The sequence below is a fragment of the Diuraphis noxia genome, unplaced genomic scaffold (genome assembly GCF_037042655.1).
Source record: "Diuraphis noxia isolate RWA-SAM2 unplaced genomic scaffold, SU_Dnox_SAM2 contig0004, whole genome shotgun sequence".
Taxonomy (NCBI): domain Eukaryota; kingdom Metazoa; phylum Arthropoda; class Insecta; order Hemiptera; family Aphididae; genus Diuraphis; species Diuraphis noxia.
The window spans coordinates 42,403,478-42,429,978 of record NW_028301714.1 but is presented as its reverse complement, the minus strand read 5'-3'; the positions used below and the strand labels follow the sequence as shown (position 1 = coordinate 42,429,978).

Sequence of the window (26,501 nt, the reverse complement as noted above, 5' to 3'; positions counted from 1 at the left end):
ATAGTTAATGGATCGATAGTTGACATATTCGAGCGAAAACCAAATTGATTAGGTGAAAAAAATTTATGTTTATCTAAAAACGACATTAATCTTGATTTTATGCATTTTTCAAATATCTTTGAGACCGTTAAAGTTAAAGCAATAGGTCTATAGTTTCCACATTGTTTTCGATCACCGGATTTAAACATTGGTATAATTATAGTTTTTTTTGTAGCTGGAAGGATATTTTCCTGAAATAATTGACCTATTAAAAATAATTGTCAGTGGAATTGAGATAGAGTCAGAAATTTTTTTCAAAATAAAGTTGGATAAATTATTATTATAAAATGAGGATTTATCTGGTATTTTCTTTAAGAGCCTAGAAATTTCGGAAGGGTTAATGTGATCAAGGAAGATTGAATTATTAATACGATAGTTTTTGTTCATATCATTCCAATCAAGTTTTACAAAATGTTTATCAATATGTTTTTTAATGCTCAATGATATTTAGAATAAAACCATAATGCTGTTGAAGGATTATCACTTAAAACAAAAACAATATTTAAAAAGTAATTTTTAGTGTCTCACTGTGGCCACCTCTCCCCTATATAATATAATATAACTCACAGGAGCAATTTTTAAAAAAAAAAATTTTTTTTTTTAAGGGAAAAAATAAACAAAATATATCTATTTTAAATCGTATGTCAACATGCAATATACAACGATTGCATGCATTATCTGTTAAGAACTGTAAGATTAGATAGGTAAGTAAGAATATTTTTAAAAAGAAGGTGTCAAAGTCCCAGTGATAAAAAAGAAAATGTTCATAAAAGTTATGTAAGTACCACATTATTGTTATGAATCGCTTAAAGATGTATAGTTATATTGAATACTTACTTTTGCTAACACAGAATTTAGAATTGTGTAATCATGCAGCTGAAACGTCTGCAGTGTATAATTATTAATCCTATAAAAAACACAATAATAATAATAAAATTTTAAAAATACTAATTCATAACACACGTCGACCTCGGTCTGTAAACGCGACCACGTAGGCTACGGAACGGATTAGCTTACAAACCGCTTAAAAGACGAAACGGATCGAGAACGACGGGAAAAAGCGAGAAATAATGTTTGATCGAGAAGACGTCCTCCGAGAACGGAAATTATTCATATTTCAAAAAAACCGCCGTCGGATAACGGCGACCGATCTTTATCGCTGTGTATATACCAAGACCGTAGTAACACAAATTATGTATTTCCATAGATAATAAAGAATCTTTATTATTCACAGATATATAAACATTTTTATATATCTGTGTTATTATCTATGTTCGTATCAATGTATCAAGCTATCATTTGATAATCACATTTTACAGTTTTTTTGAATTTTAAAAACTTAAATTAGTACTATGTATCAATCCATAATATAGCTAGTATTTAATATTTTGTCATTCATCCAAATTGTTGGATTTAGAATAATTGTACATCGTAGATTTAGAGTCAGCCTGTTAGATTGTTTAAATTTATCGGACAGTGTTAATTGTTATTAACCAACTTAGATATGAAGATAATTTGTTTTTTTTATTCATTTTAAATCAATGTTTTGATTAAAATTTTGAACTTTGAATCTGTAACAAAGGTAATTAGATTTGAGTGACAAATACATGCACTGTTCATATTTATACATTATAAATAAAACAATAAGTAAGGTCAGTAGTACATCACATTTTAATATATATTAAGTAGTTACATTAACAGTAGAAAATAATAATTTTATTATTTTTATTTACTTAAACAGCAAATCAACTTAAATGTTAACCAAACACGAAAATATCAACTTATCAGTTTATTCAGTTGTACTTTTATGAATTTTTAATAAGCTTACCAATTAAATATGTATGTACTAAATAGGTGTACATAGGTATTACTTAAATTTCTTTTTTGTTTAGTATAATAATTAAACATCAAAAGTTGTCATATTTACAATGAAACAAAAATTCAAATCTGGAAATGCATATACACCAATCAAGCCTAAAAATTCAATTGATAAAGTTTCAAAATGTAATAAAAACACAATTATTTCACTACTTACCATTATATTGTTAATGTTTGTGTTAATATATCTGTACATGAGTGACAATGAAAATAATATATTAGAAAATAGTAATGTTTCAAGTAAATATCTTAAACAGAAGATTGATATTGGTTCTCATGGAGTTAATAATTACTGCACAGTAACTTCTGATGAATATAAATTTGATTGTTTTCCGAGAGGAAAAGCTGATAAGCAAAGCTGTGAAAAAAGGAACTGCTGTTGGTCACCTAGTACTCAAAATTCTCAAATACCATGGTGTTTTTATTCTTCAAATTATAGTAATTACAAAGTTCTTAATGTAACTGAGTCCAGAAATGAAATAATAGCATTTTTTAACATAACGACAAACACCATTTATAAAAATGACATCAAAATATTGTGCATGCATATTTCATTTCAAACGGCGCAACGTTTACGTGTTAAGGTAATAGATTTTTTTTCAGTTACCTAATTGGCAACTTACTATAAAATAAAATTTATAAAAACTAATTAATTTGTTTATTTTACAATTTGGGAACAAATGCACTTTACCAACCCCCTCACAATTTTAAATTTTTTTTTTCATACTTGTTTTTTTATGCTTAAAACGATGGTGTATTTTTTTTCCGGAAACCATTATTTCGGAAGTTATAGCCTTCCAAAGTTTGCGATTTTACGTTTATTCACATGCGCGCAACACCACTACTTTACTGCCGCAGTATGGGCAGTGATTACACAGTTTGCGGCACTCGGCGCCATCGCTCCACTCCGCAAATCGAAAATATTCCTCAATTTGCTGTGTAAAACCACCTTGGGTAGGCCTCGGAATTAAACAATGTTGTTAAAAAGCAAATATCTTTGCAGGTAGATGACCGACTAATGGTTACCTATTTAGTATTTACATATATATTAAAATTTCTTAAAAGCGCTGCGCGTGGCAGTCAAGCGTATAAACGTAAAATCACAAACTTTGGAAGGCTATAACTTCCAAAATAATGGTTTCCGGGGGAAAAAAAATACATCATCGTTTTAAGCATAAAAAAACAAGTCGTCTGAAAAAAAAAAATTTGAAAATCGTAAGGGGGTTGGTAAAGTGCACTTTAGCCACAATTTGTATTATTATTATTAGTATAATAGTTTCATTTAGGTAATTTAATTTTACCAATTTTATTATTTACTTATCTAGATATACGATCCAGAGAATAAACGTTTTGAGCCACCATACCCTGAAATACCAATACTTAAATTAAATAATACTATTGAACCATTAGTATCTGACTATATTGTAAAATTATCCGATAATAATGTTGGATTTGCAGTTCTAAGGAAAATTGATAATTTAACCATGTATGTATCTTACAATTTTTGGCATATAAGTTGTCTTGATTTTGTTTGCATATATTTTTTTCACCTAGATTTGACAGTCGAAATATTGGAGGTTTCATTTATTCTGATCAGTTTATTCAACTCTCAGCATTATTACCGACCAAATATATATATGGGTTAGGTGAACATAGATCTAATCTCATGCTTGACATGAATTGGAAAACATATACTTTTTTCAACCACGATAGTCCTCCGACAAATGATGTAAGTTAATATTGTTATTCAGCTTATAATATTAAATATATTAATCTTATATTTTTATTCAGATGAATGGATATGGTTCACATCCATTTTACTTAATGATTGAAAAATCAGGAAAAAGCCATGGAGTTTTTTTATTCAACAGTAATGCTATGGGTATGAAATAGTTGAGATTAAACCAGAAATAAACTATACTCTGTTCAAAATGAGATCGGATCTTGGCGGCGACCAGTTTTCGTTCGCGACGGTCAGGCCGAGGCGCAGAAATAAACCACGCCCATGCGCACAGCTCGGCTGCCGAGGTCCGATCTCATATTGAACAGAGTATAGTTAATAATATTTTCCCATCTAAGAAGTAGGTGTATACTTGTTTTTTGCATACATGACTTTTTTCACAGTACAATTTATATTATGTCAAATAGCCTAAGAGTTATATATATATATATATTTTAAATAGAAGACTTAAAATATGAGTGATAATAAAATTTTTGTTGAATTTATTCATTTTTACCTAGATGTTTATTGTACCATTATTATTAATCTTTGTACTAATAATTTCGTAATCTGAAACTTATAATTTATAAATATTAAACTTAAAATTTATATTTATAAATTTAGAGTAATTTAATTCAAAATGTATTAAAACTATCATATAATAATTATTATTATTTTATGTATGATTCACTGATTAATGATTACATATTTAACTTTACTGAAAATGTTCACTACATTCTTGTTGTAGTAGAAATTTAGCATAACTATTCTTTTTAAACTTACGATAATCCTCATAAACCTAACAATTAATAAATAATAAATAATTAAATACTAAATAATTTGATTATAGCATAGAAATGTGGGGCACTTTCTTATTTATTACAAAATACATTAATGTTTTTGTTTTAGATATTGTCTTGCAACCAACACCAGCAATCACTTACCGAACAATTGGTGGTATATTAGATTTTTATTATTTCTTGGGACCAACGCCTTCTGATGTTATATCTCAATATACAGATACGATTGGTAGATCATTTTTACCATCTTATTGGACATTAGGATTTCATTTATGTCGGCAAGTATTTTTGATAACATTTCAAATTTTTAATTTATAATATTTTTTATAATATAAAATTGTTAAATTAAAAAAATTGTAGATTTGGACAAACATTAAAAGAACTTATTAATGTTCATAATAGAACTGTTAGTGCAGGAATCCCTTGGGTAAATAACACTTTTAAATTAGTAATAAATAATAGTTAATAATTGTCTTATTATTGTTATTCTCACATAAAGTTACAATTTATTTTTATTTTTAGGATACACATTGGAATGACATTGATTATATGAAAAATAGAAATGATTTCACTTTAAGTGATAATTTTACTGATCTTCCTAAATATGTGAATTATTTACACGAGGTATTATAGAATTTCTTATATTGTCTACATCTTATTAGATTTAGTAATTATATACATTAATGTTATCTGTATAGATTGGAATGCATCATGTAATTATATTGGATCCCGGAGTATCTTCTCGTGAACCAAAAGGATCATATCCACCTTACGATGATGGTTTAAAAAATGGGATTTTCATTAAAAATTCTTCTGGTCTCCCACTCGAAGGCCAAGTATGCCTAACCTAACCTTTCCTATGTAAATATTCTTTGTGCTTAAAATTTACATAAATACTTTTTAGGTGTGGAACCTTGATGGAGGTACTGTATTCCCAGATTTCACAAATCCAAAGTCAATCGATTATTGGATTAATCAAATATCCAACTATCATAATATTCTTCCTTTTGATGGTTTATGGATTGTTAGTACTATATTTTTTATTTCAAACTATTTCAATTCTGTCTTTAATTCTTAATTTCTATACAATTTTAGGACATGAATGAACCATCAAATTTTGTGGATGGTGATTGGGAAGGTTGCTTATTTACCAACTCTAGTAATTGGGAAAATCCACAATATACACCTAATGTTGCTGGTGGAAAATTAAATTATAAAACTATTTGCATGTCAGCAAATCAGCACGCTGGACTTCATTATAATTTACATAATCTTTATGGATTTTCAGAAGCAATAACAACTCAATTGTAAGATTCAAAATTGGTTAAATTAGAAAGTAGAAACTTTTTATTTCATTATAAACTGAAAAAAATATTTTAAACTAGTGCATTATCAGTTGTTAAAAATTCAAGACCATTAGTTATTTCAAGATCAAGTTTTGCTGGTTTAGGACACTTTGCTGGTCATTGGACTGGAGATGTATTTTCTACTTGGGATGATATGAAACAATCTATTACTGGTAATAATTTAAAACTTATTTTTCCTATCATGTAATACTTGTTTTACGAGGAGTAAGGTCTACCATATCAGCAATATTTATCTACCTTTAATATTATTACTTATTATTACTCTTTTATTTTCTGAGTATAGTGACTAGTATTTATTTAAAAATATTGTTTTTGACGTATACCATAAAAAATAGACATATATTGGAGTGCTAAGTAAATGGCGTTTCTAAAATATAAAAACCGATATACACCATTTAAGGCTTATAACTAAGCACTATCAATTCGATAGCTTTGTGTTACACTGACTAAATGTAACCCTAATGGAACAAGATTTTTATGTTTAGAAGTACCACCAAAGAAGTTAAATAATTCAAATATTATAATATTATAAGTAAAATGTTGTAATGTTATTGATAGGGTGCATCCTGAAATAATGTTAATGTTAGAGTACATGCCTACTGAATTCTTGATTTAACTAAGAGGAATAAATACCGCATTATATCCATGATTTTTACTAATTATTACATTATTACTACAATACATTTTATCTTAGATATTGTGCTATTCAACATGTTTGGTGTTCCACTGGTTGGAGCTGATATCTGTGGTTTTAATGATAATACTACAGTTGAGCTTTGTTCACGCTGGAGTCAATTAGGTGCATTTTATCCATTCTCTAGAAATCATAATTCTGATGAAAGTTTTGTATGTATTAATTTTAATAGTTTATAGAATGTTTATTTGATGAAATAATTTAATTACATGTATTATACAAAAGGATCAAGATCCTGTGGCTTTAGGACCATTGGTTATAGAATCAACTAAAAAAGCACTGTTAATTCGATATTCATTACTTCCATATTTGTATTCTCTATTTTGGAGAGCTCATATTTATGGTGAAACAGTTGCACGACCACTTTTCTTTGAGTACGTATATTTATTTTATGTATTACTTAATTTAATGATCTCAAAAGATAAATAGTACAAATAATGAAATGATTTAGATATCCACATGACAACTGTACTTACAACATTGATACACAATTCCTGTGGGGTGCTGCTCTACTAATTTCGCCAGTCTTAAAAGAGGTTTGGTTATTACAATTTTATTTACAATAAAGTATTTACTATATAAATTCACTTCATATTTTTAGAACCAAGTAGATGTAGACATCTATTTACCAAATGATATATGGTATGATTACTATTCTAAAAAAGCAACACTAAGTAATGGATCAATTTTCAATGTTGAAGCCCCTAATGATACTATTCCACTTAAAATACGTGGTGGCTATATTTTACCAATTCAAGATCCAGCTACTACTACCTCATCTAGGTATACTTTCCATATTAAATTTTATTCCTATAAATTACTTGAAATTTAAGGTTAGAATGAGAGTATAATTAATATTACTTAGGCTTTAGACTTGATTAAATTTAATTTTAAACATATATCAATATTATATAAATATTATTTAAATTAAATTATAGCCGTAAAAATTCATTTGGACTATTAATTGCACCAAACAAATTTAAAGAAGCATTTGGCTACTTGTTTTGGGACGACGGAGAATCATTAAGTAAATAATATTACAATTATTTTCCTACTGTATGTAATAGAAAATTTTTTTTAAAGATGTATGGGAAAATGGGATATATAATGAAATCCATTTCAAACTAAACAATACAATATTGTTAAATGAGGTTGTCATGAATAATTATTCAGATGAAAAGACCATTTTACAAAATATTACTGTTTTTGGTATTCAAAATGAACCAAAAAATATTCAAGTAAATGGAGCCACATACAGTAATTTTTATTATAATACGACTGAAGAAGTGAGTGCTAAATACTAAATTTTATTTTAATAATTAATTTTATCTTTTATAGCTATTTATAATAATTTTTGTGGCTTATTTACTTAAATTAAAAACAAAAAAAATTATCAGCTTTTAATTAAAATCATCTTGGTGAATACTCGAATGTTGTAGGTTTATACATGCATATAATATACTATACATATAATTTTTTTTTTACAGGTCCTTTACTTTTTATCGTTAAACTTGGACTTAAATATAGTTTTCAATATCACATGGACTTACATTAAATAATTATTATTTCATAATATTGTTTTTTATTTTTTTTAGGTAAATGTATTTTATTTACTAGATAGAATAATTATGACGATATCTTATATATACTTTTAAAGTAAATCTTTTAATAGTAAACTGATATAATTTATATCACTTTGATCTAATATTAATCATGTTCATATTTATAATTTTAATGAGATAAATATGATGCCCTTTGTACATTGATTTTATTCAATCATATGCATACTTTGTTTTTCTATCAATTTATACTAACATCATTGTTGTGCTTATTATTGTTACTATATTGAATATAAATGAAAATAAAATATTAAAATGTTGATAAATAATGTAACTGTGGTATAGTCTTTTGTGATTCATTCAACTACTTCTTTCATAAATGTTCAAAACTTAAAACTCTATTTTTATTTTTACAAAATTTATAAATATATTGTTAATTAATACAGTTCTTTTGTTTAATATGCACTTAAAATATGGCAATACCAAGATCTTCCTATTACTATCCATACAGATTTTGTTCTTATTACATGTATATTACTGTCACTCTATACCAAATGAATTAAAGTTTGATTGTATCCCTAAAGGAAAGTCAGATGAGGCAACTTGCAAACAAATTAACTGTTCGTGGACACCGGCAAACCAATCTTTTACACAATGGCCATGGTGTTATTACCCAGAATGTTACAATAATTATAATACAATTAATATATCAAAGACAAATACTGGAGTAGTAGCATTTTATAATTTATCAATGGCTTCTAATTACAAAAAAAACATACAAATCTTGCGTCTGAATGTTATTTTTGAAAAGCCACAAAGACTACGAATTATGGTACTTATACAACTTTATTATAGTAATTAAAAAAAAATTATGAAAATTATACTAATAGTAATTACAAATGTAAGTTGATAATTGGGCTCAGTGATGTGTAGCCCAATCATCTCCTAGTTTGTTATAATTATTGCTAACTACTTTGAAATTACTGGATCAATTGCATGAAGCTTGGAATTTATATTAATTGTGATCTAAAGGGTGCGTAGATTAGAATTGGAATTTATAGAAGCTGTTGTTAATTAACTATGATTAATTACTCATCTATTTAATAAAAATAAGATGTCTTGATTGACTAATCAACATACAGCAAACATTTTTATGGCTATAGAGTAAAGACTTACAATTGTAAAAGTTCACTAATAAATGATTTTAATGTTGGATTCAAATAAGGATTTTGTTTCAGCAAACAAAAATCAAACATTATTTTGTACCTATATTTGTTGTTCCGATTGGTTACAAAAAATGAAATAGTTATTAAGACTGGTTATAATTAACTAATAATCATTGATATATCAGAAATTTAACAGCTTAAAAAAAAGATGAATGTTAGGAAAAAAAAAGCTAACGAAATGGAAGATTTTTTGTCGATAATTATTTTTGCTACACTAGACTTTTGACTATTGATGCACATACCCTTAGCTATTTACAGAGTAATTATTTTTATTAGTTAGGTATACATGCTGAGAAAAAAAAATATTGAGTGGCCATGATGAAAGAGTTTGTATTTTTAATTAGACAAGAGGATAGCTAAATTTTAAAATAAATTTTAATTTTATTTTAAATTTTGAGCAGAAGGATAAATGTATTAATTTTACAATGATAGGAGGTTTTTTAAATTTATTAAAAATTGTTTGTATCTATATGTTTAGTATACATTACACATGATAAGTATAGTCGAAATAATGTTTCAAGCATTTCTACCTCAGCTTAATTTCTGGTAGTACGGTGAATCTTGTAGTTTGTCGGTGGATTAAATCTACAAGTAAATTTTTACCTAATATTATTAAAGCTGTCCATTAATATTATTTAATAATTTTTTCTTGATATTTTCAAAAGCATTGAAACACCAAAAAAAAGAAAAACACAAATTTTCTTACAAAACCGATTTAGTTTTTTTTTTTATGGAATTTAGAAACTAATAACCGTAGATACTTTAAATTTTCACAAAGTATATATACATCACCTTTCCTAACATTCTATCTCTTTTTAAGCTATTTATAGCTATCTATATAATTTTAGATTTTATTTCAATATTGTCGATAAATAATTTTTTTTATTCTCATAAGCTTTGAAAATTTAATTTAGAGATTCTCAAAGTTGTTAAAATAGTAGTTAAAAATATTAATTTGTAACTTAAAAATATCATTCATGAGTACTTAAAACTTTTAATGTACCTACCCATATTATATTTTATACACTCAATATCATTAAAAAAAAAAATGTATTCAATTTGTTAATTTGTGCTATATTACTATATATATTTAATAATAAAGTAAATAAATAGAAATAATATCATAAAATATACTTAGTAATATAGGCTCACAGTTCACAGACATCTTCAGCCAGAACCATTTTTCTCAATAGAATGAATTTAACATTTAACATTTTCATCACAATAATGACTCTTCTTGACAACTTATACTACTGTACAGCAGAGAGGTATCTACTTGCCACCTTCATATTCTCCCTATTTGCGCCTCTAATAAATAGTTATTGTAGTAAAAATATTTCAAAATTAGGTAATCTAATTTAGGTAAGCTACCTATTTCGACATTTAGCTTTTGGACGCATGAATGCATGATTCGTGATCTGTATACTTCAATATCAATATATCATCAATGTCTTGATTATTATTTTTACAGCATTACATAATAGAAAATAGACAAGTTCCCTAATTTGTTCGATATTAAGTTTATAACCAGTGCCGTAAAAAAACATAGACGCAGGTGGTGCACAGCATTGGGTGGTCAAAGGGTTCATAACCATCAAAAAATGTTTTTGTTTTTAATTTATCCATTAATTTGATTCATAATGATTTTATTAATATCTTTTAATTTTATACAATAAAGATGTAAAAGACTGGTACATTTTGACGAGTTGTTAATCTTATTGGAGGAATTACTCAGTCTATAGAATGACAAACAGAGTACCTAGTTGTTTCAATAAGGATTTTATCGGTACTTTAAGATTCAATACATCCACCAAAACTAAGTCCAAAAGTATCCTATATAAGGAATAAAGAATACCCATGGTGTGAAGACTATCCGTATTTTTTATATGTTTTGATTTATTTATAATAATATTCAAAAAACTGGCCTATACATCACCAGGAGCGTATTTATGGGGGTGGATGAGGGGTAGCTACCCCCCCCCCCCGAAATCTAGGAATTGTTTATGAAGTCTGCTTATTATGTCCTATCAGATGTAAATTTTCTAACTCATATAGGCTGAATTATTGGGAATTTCAGTTGGAGAAAATACCACAGCCCCCCCCCCCCTAAAAAAATATCTAAATACGCCCCTGCTATACACATATGTTAGCTTCTTGCCCTTTGCCACCTAAAATCATGACACTGCTTATAAGGTTTATCATATAATAGTAATATAATATGAAACCTGCTATAACAATCATATAAAGCTCGTATATAAATTTCGTGAGTCAAAATAAAATTCTTTTGTGAGCTACCTTTTTTCTGCAAGGGTTAACAAAATACATTAGAAGCACCATCTCCTCACAAGTCTCAAGGGATCTATTGATACAACTTTTATTGAAAACGATGTAGTTTTTGAATCTATAGTTAATAACAGATCGACAAATATCCATTTATATATATATTATATATCTATATAATATATATAGATATAATTTAAATATTATATAAATATGACCATGATTATAAAGTTATTTGTATTCGTGTAATAGCGTGACTTGTAAATTCATGAATTACATATCATATACCTAGGTATTTATTATAGTTATTATATTTATAGATCATTTATCATTATAAATTTATTTATGTAAATTGTAATTATATAGTATAGATATTGTATATTTCTATAATACAATTAAAAAATACGATAATATATGTATTATTATAGATTGATGACGCTGTTCAAATACGTTACAAGCCACCCTTTCCGAAAATCAACGAGTTTAAAGGAAAACCGATTGAAAGAAATGATAGTTTGATAATATCTGATTTTGACGTGAGACTTGCTAAGAACGGTGTTGGATTTGCTATTATTCGTAAGATGGATAATACAATTTTGTGAGTATCTCTCAATTTTCTCATAGTGTATATATAGTGTATACACTGCAGCAGGGCCGTAGCTGGAACACATTTTCGGTGGGGGGGGGGGGGGAAATCAAATAATATTTCCATTTTAAGTAGGTAATTAAAAAAACACTTATCTAAAAAAAAATCACATTTTACTATGTTAATGCATTATAATTATTTTAAAGTAAATTTATATTATAAATTAAATTTATTAGTTGTAAAATATTTCCGGGGGGGAGGGTTCACCCCCTAACCCCCCGCCCCGCCCCCATATAGGCCTTGCACTGCAGTATATACCTTATACCAACAACATACCTATGTATTATATCTTTTTTTAATTCCAGGTTTGACAGTCGAAATATTGGGGGTTTCATATTTTCTGATCAATTTATACAATTGTCAGCTTTACTACCCTCTAAGTACATTTATGGACTGGGTGAACATAGAACTAATTTAATCTTGGATTCAAATTGGAAAACATATACAATGTTTAATCATGACAGTACTCCCAAACCTGACGTAAGCATAATTATTTTTCGGGAAGACGAACGTTGTGATCATTGTTGTCTGCTACTGCAAGTTATTGTCCAGCAAACTCTTGAGTCTTGGTGATTTGCTATAATGCTGCATTTATAGTCTGGATCGTTGATGATATGTTGTCTTAAATTTTTCTATTCTTCAGGAGTCTAAAACAAAATTCAAACTAGTAGTTTTTAGTTCTATAACTTTGTGTTTTTAAGATAATATGTCTATGGTAGTGAATTAAATTAATAGCTAGGGGGCTTCGACGATTTAAAAAAGTTACAGCAATTAGGTACTATTGATTTATCAATGTAATTAATTTGTAAAAATTATCCAAGTATAATAAATACTATATCTAACAAATAGGTTGCAATCAATATAATTGTAAATGAGATATGTTGTTTTGTAATAAATTATCTAACTATTGAAAAAAAAAATTCAAAAATGTGCAAGTTTTCAATAAACTATTTCAACCCCCCCCCCCCCTAATTAAAGTTTATTATTAGAGTAGAAAAACAATTTAAAACAATTTGTAATTTTAGTATATTGTTATGTAATGTTCATTTTAGATTAATGGCTATGGTTCACATCCGTTTTATTTATTAATGGAAAAATCTGGAAAGAGTCATGGAGTTTTTTTATTTAATAGCAATGCTATGGGTATGTAAAAACAGTTTATATTAATTAAAATTATACATTTATTAACAAACTATTATGCACTACACATCATAAATTATTTTGTATAAGTAACACATTTTAATCAATTGTATATCTCCCTACAGATATTATATTGCAGCCTGCACCTGCAATTACATATCGCGTGATTGGCGGAATTTTGGATTTTTATTTTTTTTCTGGACCAACACCTTCAGATGTTATTACTCAGTACACTGAAATTATTGGCAAACCATTTCTACCACCTTACTGGTCTTTAGGTTTCCATATGAGTCGGTAAGCATGATTTTAAATATCTTGATTAAGTATACTTATATAATGTACGTTCAGTAGCAATTTTTTTTTTAGATATGGGCAAACTTTTGAAGATCTCGTTCAAGTTTATAATAGGACCATAGAAGCTGGTATTCCTTGGGTATAGTGAAAATTATTAGTTTAATAGTACCTCTTAACTATACATGTTTCAATAGTGTATGCAACTATATATGAGAAATTTAACGTAACATAAATGTTTACTGTTTACTCCTGTCTTAGGTAAAATACTTTTAAAATGTTGGCAGCTATTAAGTATAAGTTGTAAAATACTTATGGTAAATAGTATTTAGAATAAATAGATTTTAAAAGATTTTACACTGATTATAAATACTAGTATTTGGAGTAACTAGAAAAATAAAACACTTTTAATTAAATCAATAGTAATTTTCTGCAGTAAAATTTGAAATTAGCTCCAACATAAATAATTTTATAAATCTAAATATTATATAGGTGATTTAAGTTGTTAATAGGACTAATAATTGCTTGATTTAATGTATTTATAATATTGTAAAAATGTCCAGAAAAACAAGGAAAATAATTAGTTGCAAATGAAAAAAAATTGTTGTTGAAATAGTTGTTCTGAATACTTTTGGGAAAAGTATTTTAAAAGTATTCTGAATACTACCCAAGACTAACTGCACTACTAATTATAATAACCAATTAATAATTATGCTTACATATAGTTTTCTTGTAAATTATTAATACCTATTCGTAAACAATTTCAGGACACTCATTGGAATGACATTGATTATATGGATAATAAAGATGATTTCACACTTTCTAACAATTTCAAGCAACTGCCTGAGTACGTGAATAATTTACACAAGGTAGAACACACATTTTACTTATTTATTTTGTTTTATGTTTTAAATTAATATATATACTATATTAAGGCGCCTAGTTTCAATCATTTTGTCTACAAAAATACACATTTATAGATATAACGACCCTGTCCTGTAGAATCAACTAAATTTGATTTTTTTTAAATTAGTAGAGTAATATTCTGCAGGCTACATTGAAATTTCATTTTTCAATATTTTAATACAATTATTTTAATATGTTTTTAAAAATAAGACAATTTTAAGCTTTTTTACAATTTATTTTATACCATTATTTGAAATAAAATAAAAAATCTGACTTCAATGAGCTCTGTAAGAAACTTTCTTCTTTTAGATGAAAAATAGTTATTAAATTCTGACAATACGACAAGGCCTGAAAGTTATTTTGTTAAGTAATTTTTGTTGATAGAAATATGTAATAATTCGTTGCATGAATTTGAAAAATTGGCAATAGGTCCTTAAGAGAATGTTACACCCGCATGTGTTATCTCAGTCTTATAAGTGCAAAAAATATATATTTTAAAATTGTAAATTGTATGTATATTGTATATCTTAAATACTCTTAACTTACTCTTACGCTTTAAAATTAAAAAATAATAAAAAGCCTATGAGAAGCCCTCCATAATAATGTTGCGTTAATTTTTTATAACAGGTTAACTCACTCTAAATTTTAAACTAATGGAGCTAAATGTGATCTGCTTAGCGTAAAATTTGTTATGTTGTGACCTTGTAAGACGAAGACAGCACATGCAGGTGCAGCGTCCTCTTAAGTTAAAACATTAAATAATTATCACAGAAAAACAAATTTTTTTAGTAGTTCTGGTTTGTTTTCAATTAATTAGGAAACCGAGAAGTTTATATAGTTTTTAATGACAAAGATCAATGGCATATAATATCAATATTATAAAAACAATATAATCAATATTCTGATACAATAATGTGTATAAATGTAAAGGGGTATTTAAAAAAAAAAAAAAGAATTGTCAACAAATTCTACTGACTATCATAAATAATTTATATTTGTCATGAATTCTAATTAGAATGGAATGCACCATATAATTATTTTGGATCCAGGCATTAAATCACGGCAATCAAATGGAACAATTTACGTCCCTTTAAAGGATGGTCTCGACAACAATATTCTTATAAAAAATTCTGCTGGTCAACCACTGGAAGGAAAAGTATATATTTTTTACACAATGTATTTGATTATTTAAAAAAATTTTAATTTTAATTAATAGTTACTGTGGGTTTATGTACTTTGATTACCTAATGTGACAATTTGGTAAGCATTGAAGCATAAACTCTGATAAAGTAAAGAGACTTTATAACTTAGAAATATGCTATCATTATGTACTTTAGCTGTCTGAGTGTAGTCTTTAAAGATAATAACATGTAGTAGGCTAGTAGAAACATAGTTTCCTTGATCCTTTCTAATATTGAAAGATTAAAGGTATTTACATTTTATATTTAAAGGTTTGGAATGACATTGGAACAGTATTTCCGGACTTCACACATCCGAATGCAACTCAATTCTGGAAAAAACAGATTTTAAATTTTCACAATATTGTAAAATTTGATGGGTTATGGTTGGTGAGTTTGAATATTTAAACAAAAATTATTTGATATCTGATGTTTTTTGTGTAAAGGATATGAATGAACCGGCTAATTTTGTCAATGGTGATTTTGATGGATGTTTGTCTTTTAAATCTGGTCACTGGGAATCACCTCAATATATTCCTGGTATAGTTGGTGGCCATTTGAACTACAAAACTATTTGCATGTCTGCCATTCATTTTGCTGGTATTCATTATGATTTGCATAATTTATATGGACTTGTTGAAACTATATCTACTCATGAGTAATAAATTGATTTATTTGTAGTCTGCATGTAATTTAATTGAAAAGTCTATTACTTTTCTTTGGTTATATATTTATACCTATTAGCTATTGAAAAGTTCATACCATTGTTTTTTTTTGTCAAGTTATCTCAATTTATATTAACTAAAAGCCTAATTCAATAACTTTTTCAAAAATTAGGAATTAATTAAAAAAAAAAAACCAGTGAAAATCATAAACCATAATAAAATCACAATCACCATACTACTGTAGCTACTTAAATAGTTGAATACACAGTATTTATCCATATTATTGTTATAATATAAGCCTCGAATAGAGTAAATCAATTTGATTATTTAAAAATAAGTAAAATTGTTGTTTGAAAATTTAAAATATATTTTTGGAAAAAGCATAATATTTTTGTTCTCATTAATTATGCTAGAAGACAATTGTGTATAGTACTATAGTTACATATAGTTATGATAGACTTTTTTTATCAAATTACTTGCTTAACTACATACAAAATTACTGTATTATAAATTATACAAGTATGTGTTATTAATTTTAACTTAATAACTTTTTATTAGTGCATTGTCAGAAATAATGAATACTAGACCTTTTGTCATTTCTCGATCTTCTTATCCTGGTTTTGGACATTATGCTGGTCACTGGACTGGAGACATAAACTCTTCATGGGATGATATGAAACAATCCATAACAGGTATCATAATTGGTTTAATTTAAAAGTAACTGTAGTATTGTGAGAAAACAATGACCAAAACTTAATAATTAATTTTCTTTAATATTGTAACATCGGTACTTACTACTTACAAAATTGAATGATACAAAATAAATTTATATAAAAGTGAGGTTAGACGTTATAGTACAACACAATGTTGTTAACATCATAACAATCATGACAAATTATTATTTGTAAACAGATCAAGTAAATTAAATTCCGCAGTAGTTATACATTAAAATTGCATTAAACACATATTATGCATAAATCCAAATGGTGACTTACTCTAACATGCAAAAAATGTTAAAAAATAATAAGCTATCTGAATATGTAAAAAAAGAAAATGTAAGTTGTATTGCCCATGCAGTATGCACACACCAATAGTGTTAAAAATTTGAAATTTATCTGAAAATATGTGTGTAAGTACTCCCTATCACCTCCCGAAAACCCAATTGCAATACAAGGTCATCCATCTGACATATATTATTTAGTGTTACCTTAAATCGTGATCACACTGTATATAATAAATAATAATAGGTACCATTCAAAATACATTTATTAATTATTTTTTGTAGATATAATGATAGAAATGATACAATTCATAATACATAGTATTACATTTATTAATTATTATTTTTTTTTTATAAATCTATACGTTTAGGCAATTTTTTATTTCTAAAAGGCCTAACGTTTTTTTGTTTTATTTCAGATAAACTTAATTTATCATTAAAATCAACATCAGTTGTAATATTTTGTTTCTCTTTTTCAGTAACTTTTTCATTAGATTTTCTGATTTCTAACTTATACCATATCCTTATCATTTTCTTAAAAACTTCCTCTAAAATTTCTTTTTCATAGTCCTTTTTATAGTCATACTTATTAAACTCTCCCAACTTAATTTTATGTTTTATACGCCTTTCCCATACTAATTCTTTATCTTCAAATCTAACTATACAATTTCTGTTGCCTAAAACTTCTTCTATCACTGCCTTTCCTAATTTTTTTTATTAGGATTTAAAAAATCTCTCTCATACACTACATCTCCCTCATTCAAAACTTTATTTTAATAACTCAGTGTTGCTCTTTATTTTTGAATGTTTAAGAAAATCTAGCCTGGTTTTTAATTTCCAACCAAACATCAGCTTTGCTGGACATTCGCATTTGTTGTCCAATGTGGTGAATTTCTATACATGAATAAATATCTATTTAAGTGCTCACCGTTATTACATTTTTATTTTTTTTATCTTTTAATACCTTTTGTATCCCTCTTTTAAAAGATTTTACTGAATTTTCAGTTGCTCTATTTTTAACAGTATGAAAAGGAGGTGATGTATAAAATACATTCTATTTTGTTTACAAAATCATATGAATTCACTAGCACGAAATTGTGGATCATTATCAGAAATAATTTTATTTGGTAACCCAAAACGTCGAAAAATGTCCCTCAACTTTTCAATTAAATAAACACTATTCATTTTATTCATTTCTACCACGTCATGCCACTTTGTAAACGTATCAATCCATATTTAATAATTTTTGTTATTCAAATACAAAAAATCCAAATGTACCCTGTCTAAAGGACCAACAGCTTTTGCCCACTTAGCTTGCCTATCAACTACCTATACTGAACTAGATTGACACGATACACAGACTTTACAACTTTTTACATAATTTTCAATGTCTTTGTCAAGTCCTGGCCATCAATAATAAGATCTGATAACCACTTTCATTTTTGCGATTCCTGCTATTGGTGCTATGTATCTCTTTTAATAAGAATATTCTCAATTTATCTGGAATAATTACTCTATTGTCTATAGCTCCACATAGTCTATCAGTTACCGCATCCCGAGTGTCATCACCGCACGCATGTGTAGCCGGCCAAGTTATACAATGTCAAAGTTAAATTAATATCAAAAATTATACAGCAATTTTTAATCACAATAAAAAAGAAAAAAAAACTTGATGATCTTTTAAAAACTGTCACTGAACTCAAAACATCAAATAGAAAAATTATTTCATCTTTAAATTCACATATTGAAAAATTCAACCGAATAGCAAAAAGATTTGATGATTTGTTTAAAAACTTCTCTGTTCTAATGGAGGAAAATCGCGATCTCAAATTAAAAATTTTGAAGAGCGTGTATTATGTATGGAAAATAATAAAACCCAAACCCAACATTCTTCATGTGAACACTATGTCATCGAAGAGTTAATGGATGGATAAGTTTGATCGAATAATGTAATATTATTTAATCTACTGAAAATGAAAATGACTTCGAAAATATTAAATATATTTTTACTGACTTAAACGAGAATATAGGAGATTTTAAGTTTTCTCGTCTTGAAAGAACAAAATCCACTATCCACGATGATATACCACGGCCCATAAAAATTCGTCTTACTGAGCAGTCAGATGTATTCACTATTTTACGAGCACAAAAAATTCTAAAAAATTCAAAGAAATGTTCAAGTATTCACTTCTCTTCAGTGAAAACAACCAAACAGCGAAATGAAATGGCAAATTTCAGAAACATGCTACAAAATCGCAGAGAAAAAGGTGAACAAAATTTAATTATCATCAAGTATGCTAAAGGTATTCCAAAAATCATTAGCACTACAAAAAAACTGAAAAATACCACCAGCTTAAATTTTTACTATCAAAACGTCCGTAGTTTAAATAATAAATTGTCATATTTGAAACCTCAACTCCCGTGTGCATTACATGATATTTTATATTTACTGAAACAGTGAAACCTCGCTAACAGATAATGTCATCAGAATTGGGTTTTCATAATTATGATACATACAGATATGAATGATATGATAGAACAACCCAAACTAGCATGGACCATATAAGATATTATGTCTTAGCATATTGTTCTATGATCTTAGTCCGTGCAAACAAGTATGTTATCTTGAGGCGGTGGTGTACTTATCGTTGTTCGAAATAATTTTGATTCAAAGCATATCTTAATTGAAAATAATTGTATAGAATTATTATTTGTACTTTTAAATATTTCTAATCTCACTATTATTATTGGTTCTGTCTTCTGTGTAGCCGTGTAGGTATATTCCAAATAAATCTAATGAAAATGTATTTTGTATTTAATTCTTATTTTTATTACATCGAATCATTATATAAAAAATACCATAATGCTATTTTCTTACTGTTTGGCGGCTTTAACTTACCGTCAGCAAATTTTTCAAATGTATAATCTTATTTTGATGATAAATTAGCACTTTTAAATTTATCTCAATTAAATTGTATAAAAAATAATGAAAATATTATCTTGGATTACGTCTTAACAAATTTTACCGCTACTTATGTCGATTTATGTTTTAATCCAATTATTTATATTTATATTTATATTTATCACCCAATAACTGCTACTTTTACACATCATTTTACAAATTTGAATTTATCTATCTTGTTATGATTATACGTATAATTAGCGTACAGGTAATTACATTTCAATTGTTAAATATTTAGGAAATGTTGAATTTATAAAATATTTTAATAAAAATAGCATCGGAAATTGTTTGAAATTTTTTATAATCATATTCGTTATTATTATGGATCACTATATTCCTAAAATTCAAATTCCAAATATTTATAGATATATAGAAATATATATATAGAAATATAATTAGAATCCAAATATCCGAAATGGTTTTAGTAAGGAACTAAAAACTCTTATAAAACAAAATACAATTTCTCATAATATTTAAACAACATAAAAATTATCAGACATTTTCTAATTTACATGCCAAATGTAAGCACTTATGCAACGTGATCATACATTACACATACTAATCTCACAAAATGCGGTTAAATCAAATCCAAAATTGTTTTGGAAATTTGTAAATGAAAATAATATAAATATAGTCACAAATTACCAAACACTGTATGGCATACCTAGATAAAGAATAAGTTAATAATGGTAACATTGGTAACGATATTGTTAATTTATTTAAAGAATACTTCTCTAACACTAATACATATACATCACAAATGATATAACTTGCCCAAAAACTAATTTAAAACAAAATAGTATCAGAACTATTAATAAAATAGAATTTAAACAGATAGATATTTTCAATGAACTTTGGAATATTAGTTATAAAACTGCAATAATTGGTCCTGATGAAATCTCGCCATTATTAAAAAAAAAGTATGCATTCATACTCACTCCAACTATAACCTCTTTATTTAATAAATCATTGTTATGAGGTATCTTTCCAGAACAATGGAAATCCTCATTATATAACCCCGATTTTCAAAAAAGGCAACAGATGCTTAATAAACAATTATCGTCCTATATCTAAATTTTGAATAATACCTAAATTATTTTCAAAATTGGCAAATAATATTATTACACCTTTATGCAATAAATTATTATCAAATTACCAACACGAATTTAGGAAAAATAATCAACAATAACAAAGTTGTGCAAATTTAAACACGCAATCTTGCTTGGATTCATTTGAAATTCAATCACAAACTGATGTCTTATACCGATATGGAAAAAGCCTTTGATAGGATTAATCATAAATTATTAATCAATAAACTGAAAATGTATGGATTCACTGAACCACTTCTTTCTCGGTTTTATTCTTTCATTTCTGGACGCACCTAAATTGTAAAATATAAAAATTATGTCTCTGAACAAATCCTCGTTACTTCCAGTGTCCCCCAAGAAGACCATTTATCCCCAATATTCTTTTGCCTTTCATAAATGATATATCACTATATCAGATGTAATTTCTCATTCTAAAATCTTATTATTAGCCGATGATCTAAAATATTCAAAAATATTAGCTGCTTAAAAGACGCAATTGAACTACAATTGGATTTAAATAGGTAATATGTATAAATGGTGCCAGCAAAATGATATGCATTTAAATTTTAAAAAATGTTTCTATATTACATTTTCTTTAAAAAGACCTATCCAGTTAAATTATTCGTTGGGTAATATAAATTTATTAAAAGTGTCTACAGTACACGATCTTAGAGTAAAATTTGACTCCAAACTATCTATATACTTTATATTAGAAATAAAGCGTCCGCAAAGCTAGGTTTTTTTAAACATGTAGAAACTTTAGAGATGAATTTGCATTCAAAATATTAAACTACAACTAATCCGTTCACATTTTGATTATGCCCTTCTAATCTGGCATCCATATTTAGTAACACAAATCCAAGATTTAAACAAAATTCAAAATAATTTTATCAGATTTTTATGTTATCAATGTTTTGTTCATAGAGCACCCCATTCTGATTATAATGCTACAAGTTACAACTTACAATCCGGTTTTAGTTTTTAAATATGCGATCACTAGAACAACGATTTATTGCCTTATTTTTAATAAATCTAAAAGTATCATTCCTTCTACAAAATCTTCATAACTGCGGCACTCATTAATCATTATCACTTTCATCACTTTTAATTTCTAAGTAAACGGGACAAACCATCGGTTGGTTTTATTTTTGCCTTGTACATATTTTAATTCATAATTGATCTCTGACAAAAATAAAGCCCTGCAACGTTGTAATCTATTTGATACCATACGTGGAATGCCATTATAATGTTCCCCAAATAATGCTTACAATGGTTTGTGGTAATAAAATATATTGTGAAAATGTTTTTACACTCCAAAAAATAGCTAGAGCCTCTTTCTGCATCACTGCATATTTTTTTTCTGTTACCGTTAATACCCTTGACGCATAACTTAGAGGTTTTTCTGTTCCGTCAAAAGAACATGAACTAAAACAGCACCTACTCCATATTCAGAAGCATCACACAATAGTTTTATTGTATTTCTGGATTAAAATTCACTAACATCAAATCTGATGTCATTGCTTCCTTGGACTTAATGATGTTATTTTGCGACTTGCGAACACTAGTATAAGAGCGATTGGACCTAAAAGATCAAAAGGTATCGCATTTGAAGTAGTCAAAGGTGTAATGGCTAAATTGAGTTTATTCGATGGGGTTGACACGGCTCTTTACTGCGGAACGAAGGACATCGGCTCGGCGCACGATTCAGCTTTAAAAGATGCTACTACATTAACGGACTTCGCGACTCTAATGGCTAGAGAAGAGATAGACCAAAGATATGAAGAGAGAAGGAGAAGAAAGAGTAGCATGAAAGTAGAAGATTTTCCACGCTCACGAAATGACGAATGTCGACTTTTGCGATGACTCCTAGTACTTCGAGAAATTCTGCTGCCAACGGGAGTAGATAGGTTAATAGTAGTGTAGTGGCAGGAACACACAAAAAAAGGAGGGGGAAGTTTCAGCTGCACTTGAAGCGCGAGCGAATAGCATAAAATTAGCCATTAGTGATGAGGATAATGTGAACTAAGCGAGAACTAGAATGAAAGTGATGATATGGAAAGACACAATGATTTAATTGCGGAGATAAACGGTAATAATCAAGCTAGTTACGCCTTTTTAACTTCAGAAATGTTCGAACATGGCACGTTCTCTCTGCGAAAGCCCGAAATAATGACAGGTGCATATAAACAAACCATTGACCCAGATGGAGAATAAGATTATTTGTTCTCGGATCAAGGGATCCATTCGTGGAAGTAGTTATCATCACATCGTGTTTACTAACGGCTCTACGATATCATTGGTGAAATCGAAATAACTTGTATTGAGGAGTGGTAAAGGATCGGATGCAGGCAAAGTTCTGGTGCTGATACTGCTGATCATTTCTTTCATCCCCTGCTGATGTTGTATCGCGGCTTCTATGGACTTACTAAAAGCTTCATTACATTGATTTGTCCATTTAAATGTTACATTTTTACAACTTCCTTCAAATTTTGTAAATGATCCTCATCGTCCACTCCAGTCACAATGATATCATCCAAACATTTCTTTGCACCTTTTAACTCTTGTAGTACTTTTTCGATTATTTGCTGAAAAATCGAACAAGCTGGTTTTGTTTCAATCTTTACTTTATATATATACTTGTGCGTACTCCGTGCTAATAATTGTTGAGTATCTTCACATATTTCATATTGATTATAAGCATTTATAAAATTTATTAGCTTACTAAAAATGCCCCCCCCCTTTGCAAGGCTACAAACAGTTCTTCGACTTTCGGTAGTGGATAGTTATAATCTTCTAAATATTTATATATGGTTATCTTATAATCTGCACATAATCTTACTGTTCCATTTGGCTTTATTACCGGCATTAAAGGTGTAAAATCTGTTGGCTTTTTATACAACTATATAATATTATAAACTTAATAATTAATTTTAATATCGTAACATCGGTACTTACTACTATAGTCAGTTCTCAGTAAATTTGTTCGATATTTTATATTTATATTTGATATTCGATATTTGAGATAATAATTTTTAAGACTAAACTCCTCATGTATTTGTTTTAAGAATGTCCCTGCTAACTGCTTTGCCAAGTTATTTATTCGTTGAGCATAAATCAAAAACTACATTGTTATTTATTATTTCAGATATAATAAATTTTAATTTATTCGGCATTCCCCTAGTTGGAGCAGATATATGTGGTTTTCACCACGACACTACCGTTGAGTTGTGCTTAAGGTGGATTCAATTAGGAGCCTTCTATCCATTTTCAAGAAATCATAATGGCCAGTATATGAAAGTATTATTTTTTACTATAATAACCAAAAGTTTTGTAATTGATTGTTATTTTCACCATTTTAGGACCAAGATCCAGCAGCTTTAGGCTCAAAAGTTCTATTATCTGCAAAAAAATCATTGAATACTAGATATTATTTATTGCCATATTTGTATTCGTTGTTTTGGAAAGCTCATGTTTACGGAGAAACTGTCGTTCGACCTTTGTTTTTTGAGTAATTTCAGACAATAATTTAAAACTACACAAGCTCCACTGTATCTAATTTTTATTTATCAATAGGTTTCCATCTGATAATAATACATATGGCATAGACACCCATTTTCTATGGGGTGCAGCATTACTAATCTTACCAGTTTTAAAAGAAGTTAGTAAATTATTAATATTTTTTATTTGTATTTAGTTTAAGTTACATGTATAATTAATGTAAAAGTAATATATTAAAATAATTTGTACAAGAAAAATCATCACGTGTATGTATATCTCCCAAAAGATATATGGTATGATTTTTACAATAAAACTGCAATATCAAGCAACGGAAATTATTTTGTCATAACAGCGCCTGATGACACTATACCCTTACTGATACGAGGGGGTTATATTTTACCAACACAAATGCCTGATTTAACTACAAAATTAAGGTACAAAATGTTTTATACTTATTTATTTACTTTTTGTTTTTGTTAATGTAACTTACTTGTTTCATAAATGTTCCTTAACTTGGTTTAGTCGTAAAAATCACTTTGAACTCTTAGCAGCAACTAAACACAACCAAGCAACTGGTTTCTTATTTTTTGATGATGGAAAGTCTTTAGGTATGAATGAATGAATTTCTACAGACTTTGATACAAGTCTTATTTTTTAAATTTAAACATTAACCATTTAACCTTATAATGAATATTTATTAATTTTTAGATGTTTGGAAAAACGATTCATATAACAAAGTACAATTTAAGCTTGCAAACAATACATTTTTCAGTATAGTAGAGAAGAATAATTGTATTGATGACAACTTTGTATTACAAAATATTACTGTACTTGGTATCAAAGAAGGACTGACCAATTCACAAGTTAATGGAATTCCATTCAAGGGTTATTACTTTAATAAAACCGAACAAGTAATTTTAAGTGTAATTACTAATTACATTTTATTACCGTATACATACTTACATACTTATAAACATATTTATACATCATTTGTATTATTAACTGTACATTACCTATAGACATTAGGACATAAACTAATTTTTGATATATTTTATTTATTGTAGGTTTTATACTTCAAAATGTTAAACTTAGATCTAAGGACACCATTCAATTTAACATGGTAAATTGTGAGCATTAATAATGAACAAATTTACATATACAAAATTATAAAGTTATTAAAATGATGAATAATACACATAAATACGGTCGATAATAGTTCAGTTCATACGTTATAGTACCTACTAATATTAAGCACTTATCAATGTTTGAATAGAAAATTGCATTAATTAAAAACTAATTTGAATATAAGATTATTACTTGGTTTTTTAAAAAAAAATGATGTTCATTACTACATTTAGTATTTACTACAACTAGGAACCAACTATAATATTTTAAACTCAACACTAATAAACGCAATGATGTATTTACCCTTCTGACGTCTTAAAATGAAGAAATATCAAAGTGGTTTTGTATTTGTTTTATTTTTATAAATACAAGTTATTTTCTATTCATAAAATATAAATGCAATCTAAAATTTATTAAAGTTTATTTCTTTAAACAACTA

The 26,501-nt window shown here is 27.3% G+C and overlaps 2 protein-coding genes and 1 pseudogene across 5 annotated transcripts; all 3 read left to right on the top strand.

The window, feature by feature from the left end:
* Positions 1-1,365: 1,365 nt before the first annotated feature.
* LOC107169248 (lysosomal alpha-glucosidase-like) lies at positions 1,366-8,660 on the top strand. 4 transcript variants are annotated; one of them, XM_089226656.1, is made up of 19 exons: positions 1,366-2,501; positions 3,243-3,403; positions 3,472-3,646; positions 3,709-3,799; positions 4,547-4,715; positions 4,798-4,864; positions 4,960-5,061; positions 5,136-5,273; positions 5,342-5,461; positions 5,533-5,744; positions 5,823-5,956; positions 6,499-6,650; positions 6,724-6,872; positions 6,950-7,034; positions 7,100-7,281; positions 7,437-7,525; positions 7,582-7,784; positions 7,986-8,093; positions 8,642-8,660. In XM_089226656.1, exons 1-18 carry the CDS (start codon positions 1,968-1,970, stop codon positions 8,055-8,057), a joined length of 2,835 nt encoding a protein of 944 aa, XP_089082782.1. In that variant the 5' UTR covers positions 1,366-1,967; the 3' UTR covers positions 8,058-8,093; positions 8,642-8,660. The 4 variants fall into 4 exon arrangements, with proteins under 4 accessions (XP_089082782.1, XP_089082783.1, XP_089082781.1 ...); XM_089226657.1 differs by lacking the exon at positions 8,642-8,660 and having other exon boundaries at positions 1,366-1,621; positions 1,932-2,501; positions 7,986-8,387; XM_089226655.1 differs by lacking the exon at positions 8,642-8,660 and having other exon boundaries at positions 1,366-1,691; positions 1,932-2,501; positions 7,986-8,387.
* Positions 8,382-26,471, top strand: LOC107169249 (lysosomal alpha-glucosidase-like). Its single transcript, XM_089226658.1, has 18 exons — positions 8,382-8,889; positions 11,992-12,161; positions 12,515-12,689; positions 13,262-13,352; positions 13,475-13,643; positions 13,716-13,782; positions 14,408-14,509; positions 15,562-15,702; positions 15,998-16,114; positions 16,171-16,382; positions 16,948-17,081; positions 24,585-24,736; positions 24,799-24,947; positions 25,013-25,097; positions 25,190-25,371; positions 25,460-25,545; positions 25,646-25,848; positions 26,002-26,471. Exons 1-18 carry the CDS (start codon positions 8,518-8,520, stop codon positions 26,059-26,061), a joined length of 2,667 nt encoding a protein of 888 aa, XP_089082784.1. The 5' UTR covers positions 8,382-8,517; the 3' UTR covers positions 26,062-26,471.
* On the top strand, positions 18,596-20,233 carry LOC149056081 (uncharacterized; annotated as a pseudogene).
* Positions 26,472-26,501: the final 30 nt, after the last annotated feature.

Coding starts and splice junctions, on each gene's coding strand:
- LOC107169249 (XM_089226658.1), top strand. CDS start 8,518: ATGCACTTAAAATATGGCAATACCAAGATCTTCCTATTACTATCCATA. Junction 14,510..15,561: donor ACGTGAATAATTTACACAAG/GTAGAACACACA, acceptor AATTCTAATTAG/AATGGAATGCACCATATAAT. Junction 24,948..25,012: donor GTTCGACCTTTGTTTTTTGA/GTAATTTCAGAC, acceptor ATTTATCAATAG/GTTTCCATCTGATAATAATA.
- LOC107169248 (XM_089226656.1), top strand. CDS start 1,968: ATGAAACAAAAATTCAAATCTGGAAATGCATATACACCAATCAAGCCT. Junction 4,865..4,959: donor TTAGTGCAGGAATCCCTTGG/GTAAATAACACT, acceptor TTTTATTTTTAG/GATACACATTGGAATGACAT. Junction 5,274..5,341: donor GTCTCCCACTCGAAGGCCAA/GTATGCCTAACC, acceptor AATACTTTTTAG/GTGTGGAACCTTGATGGAGG.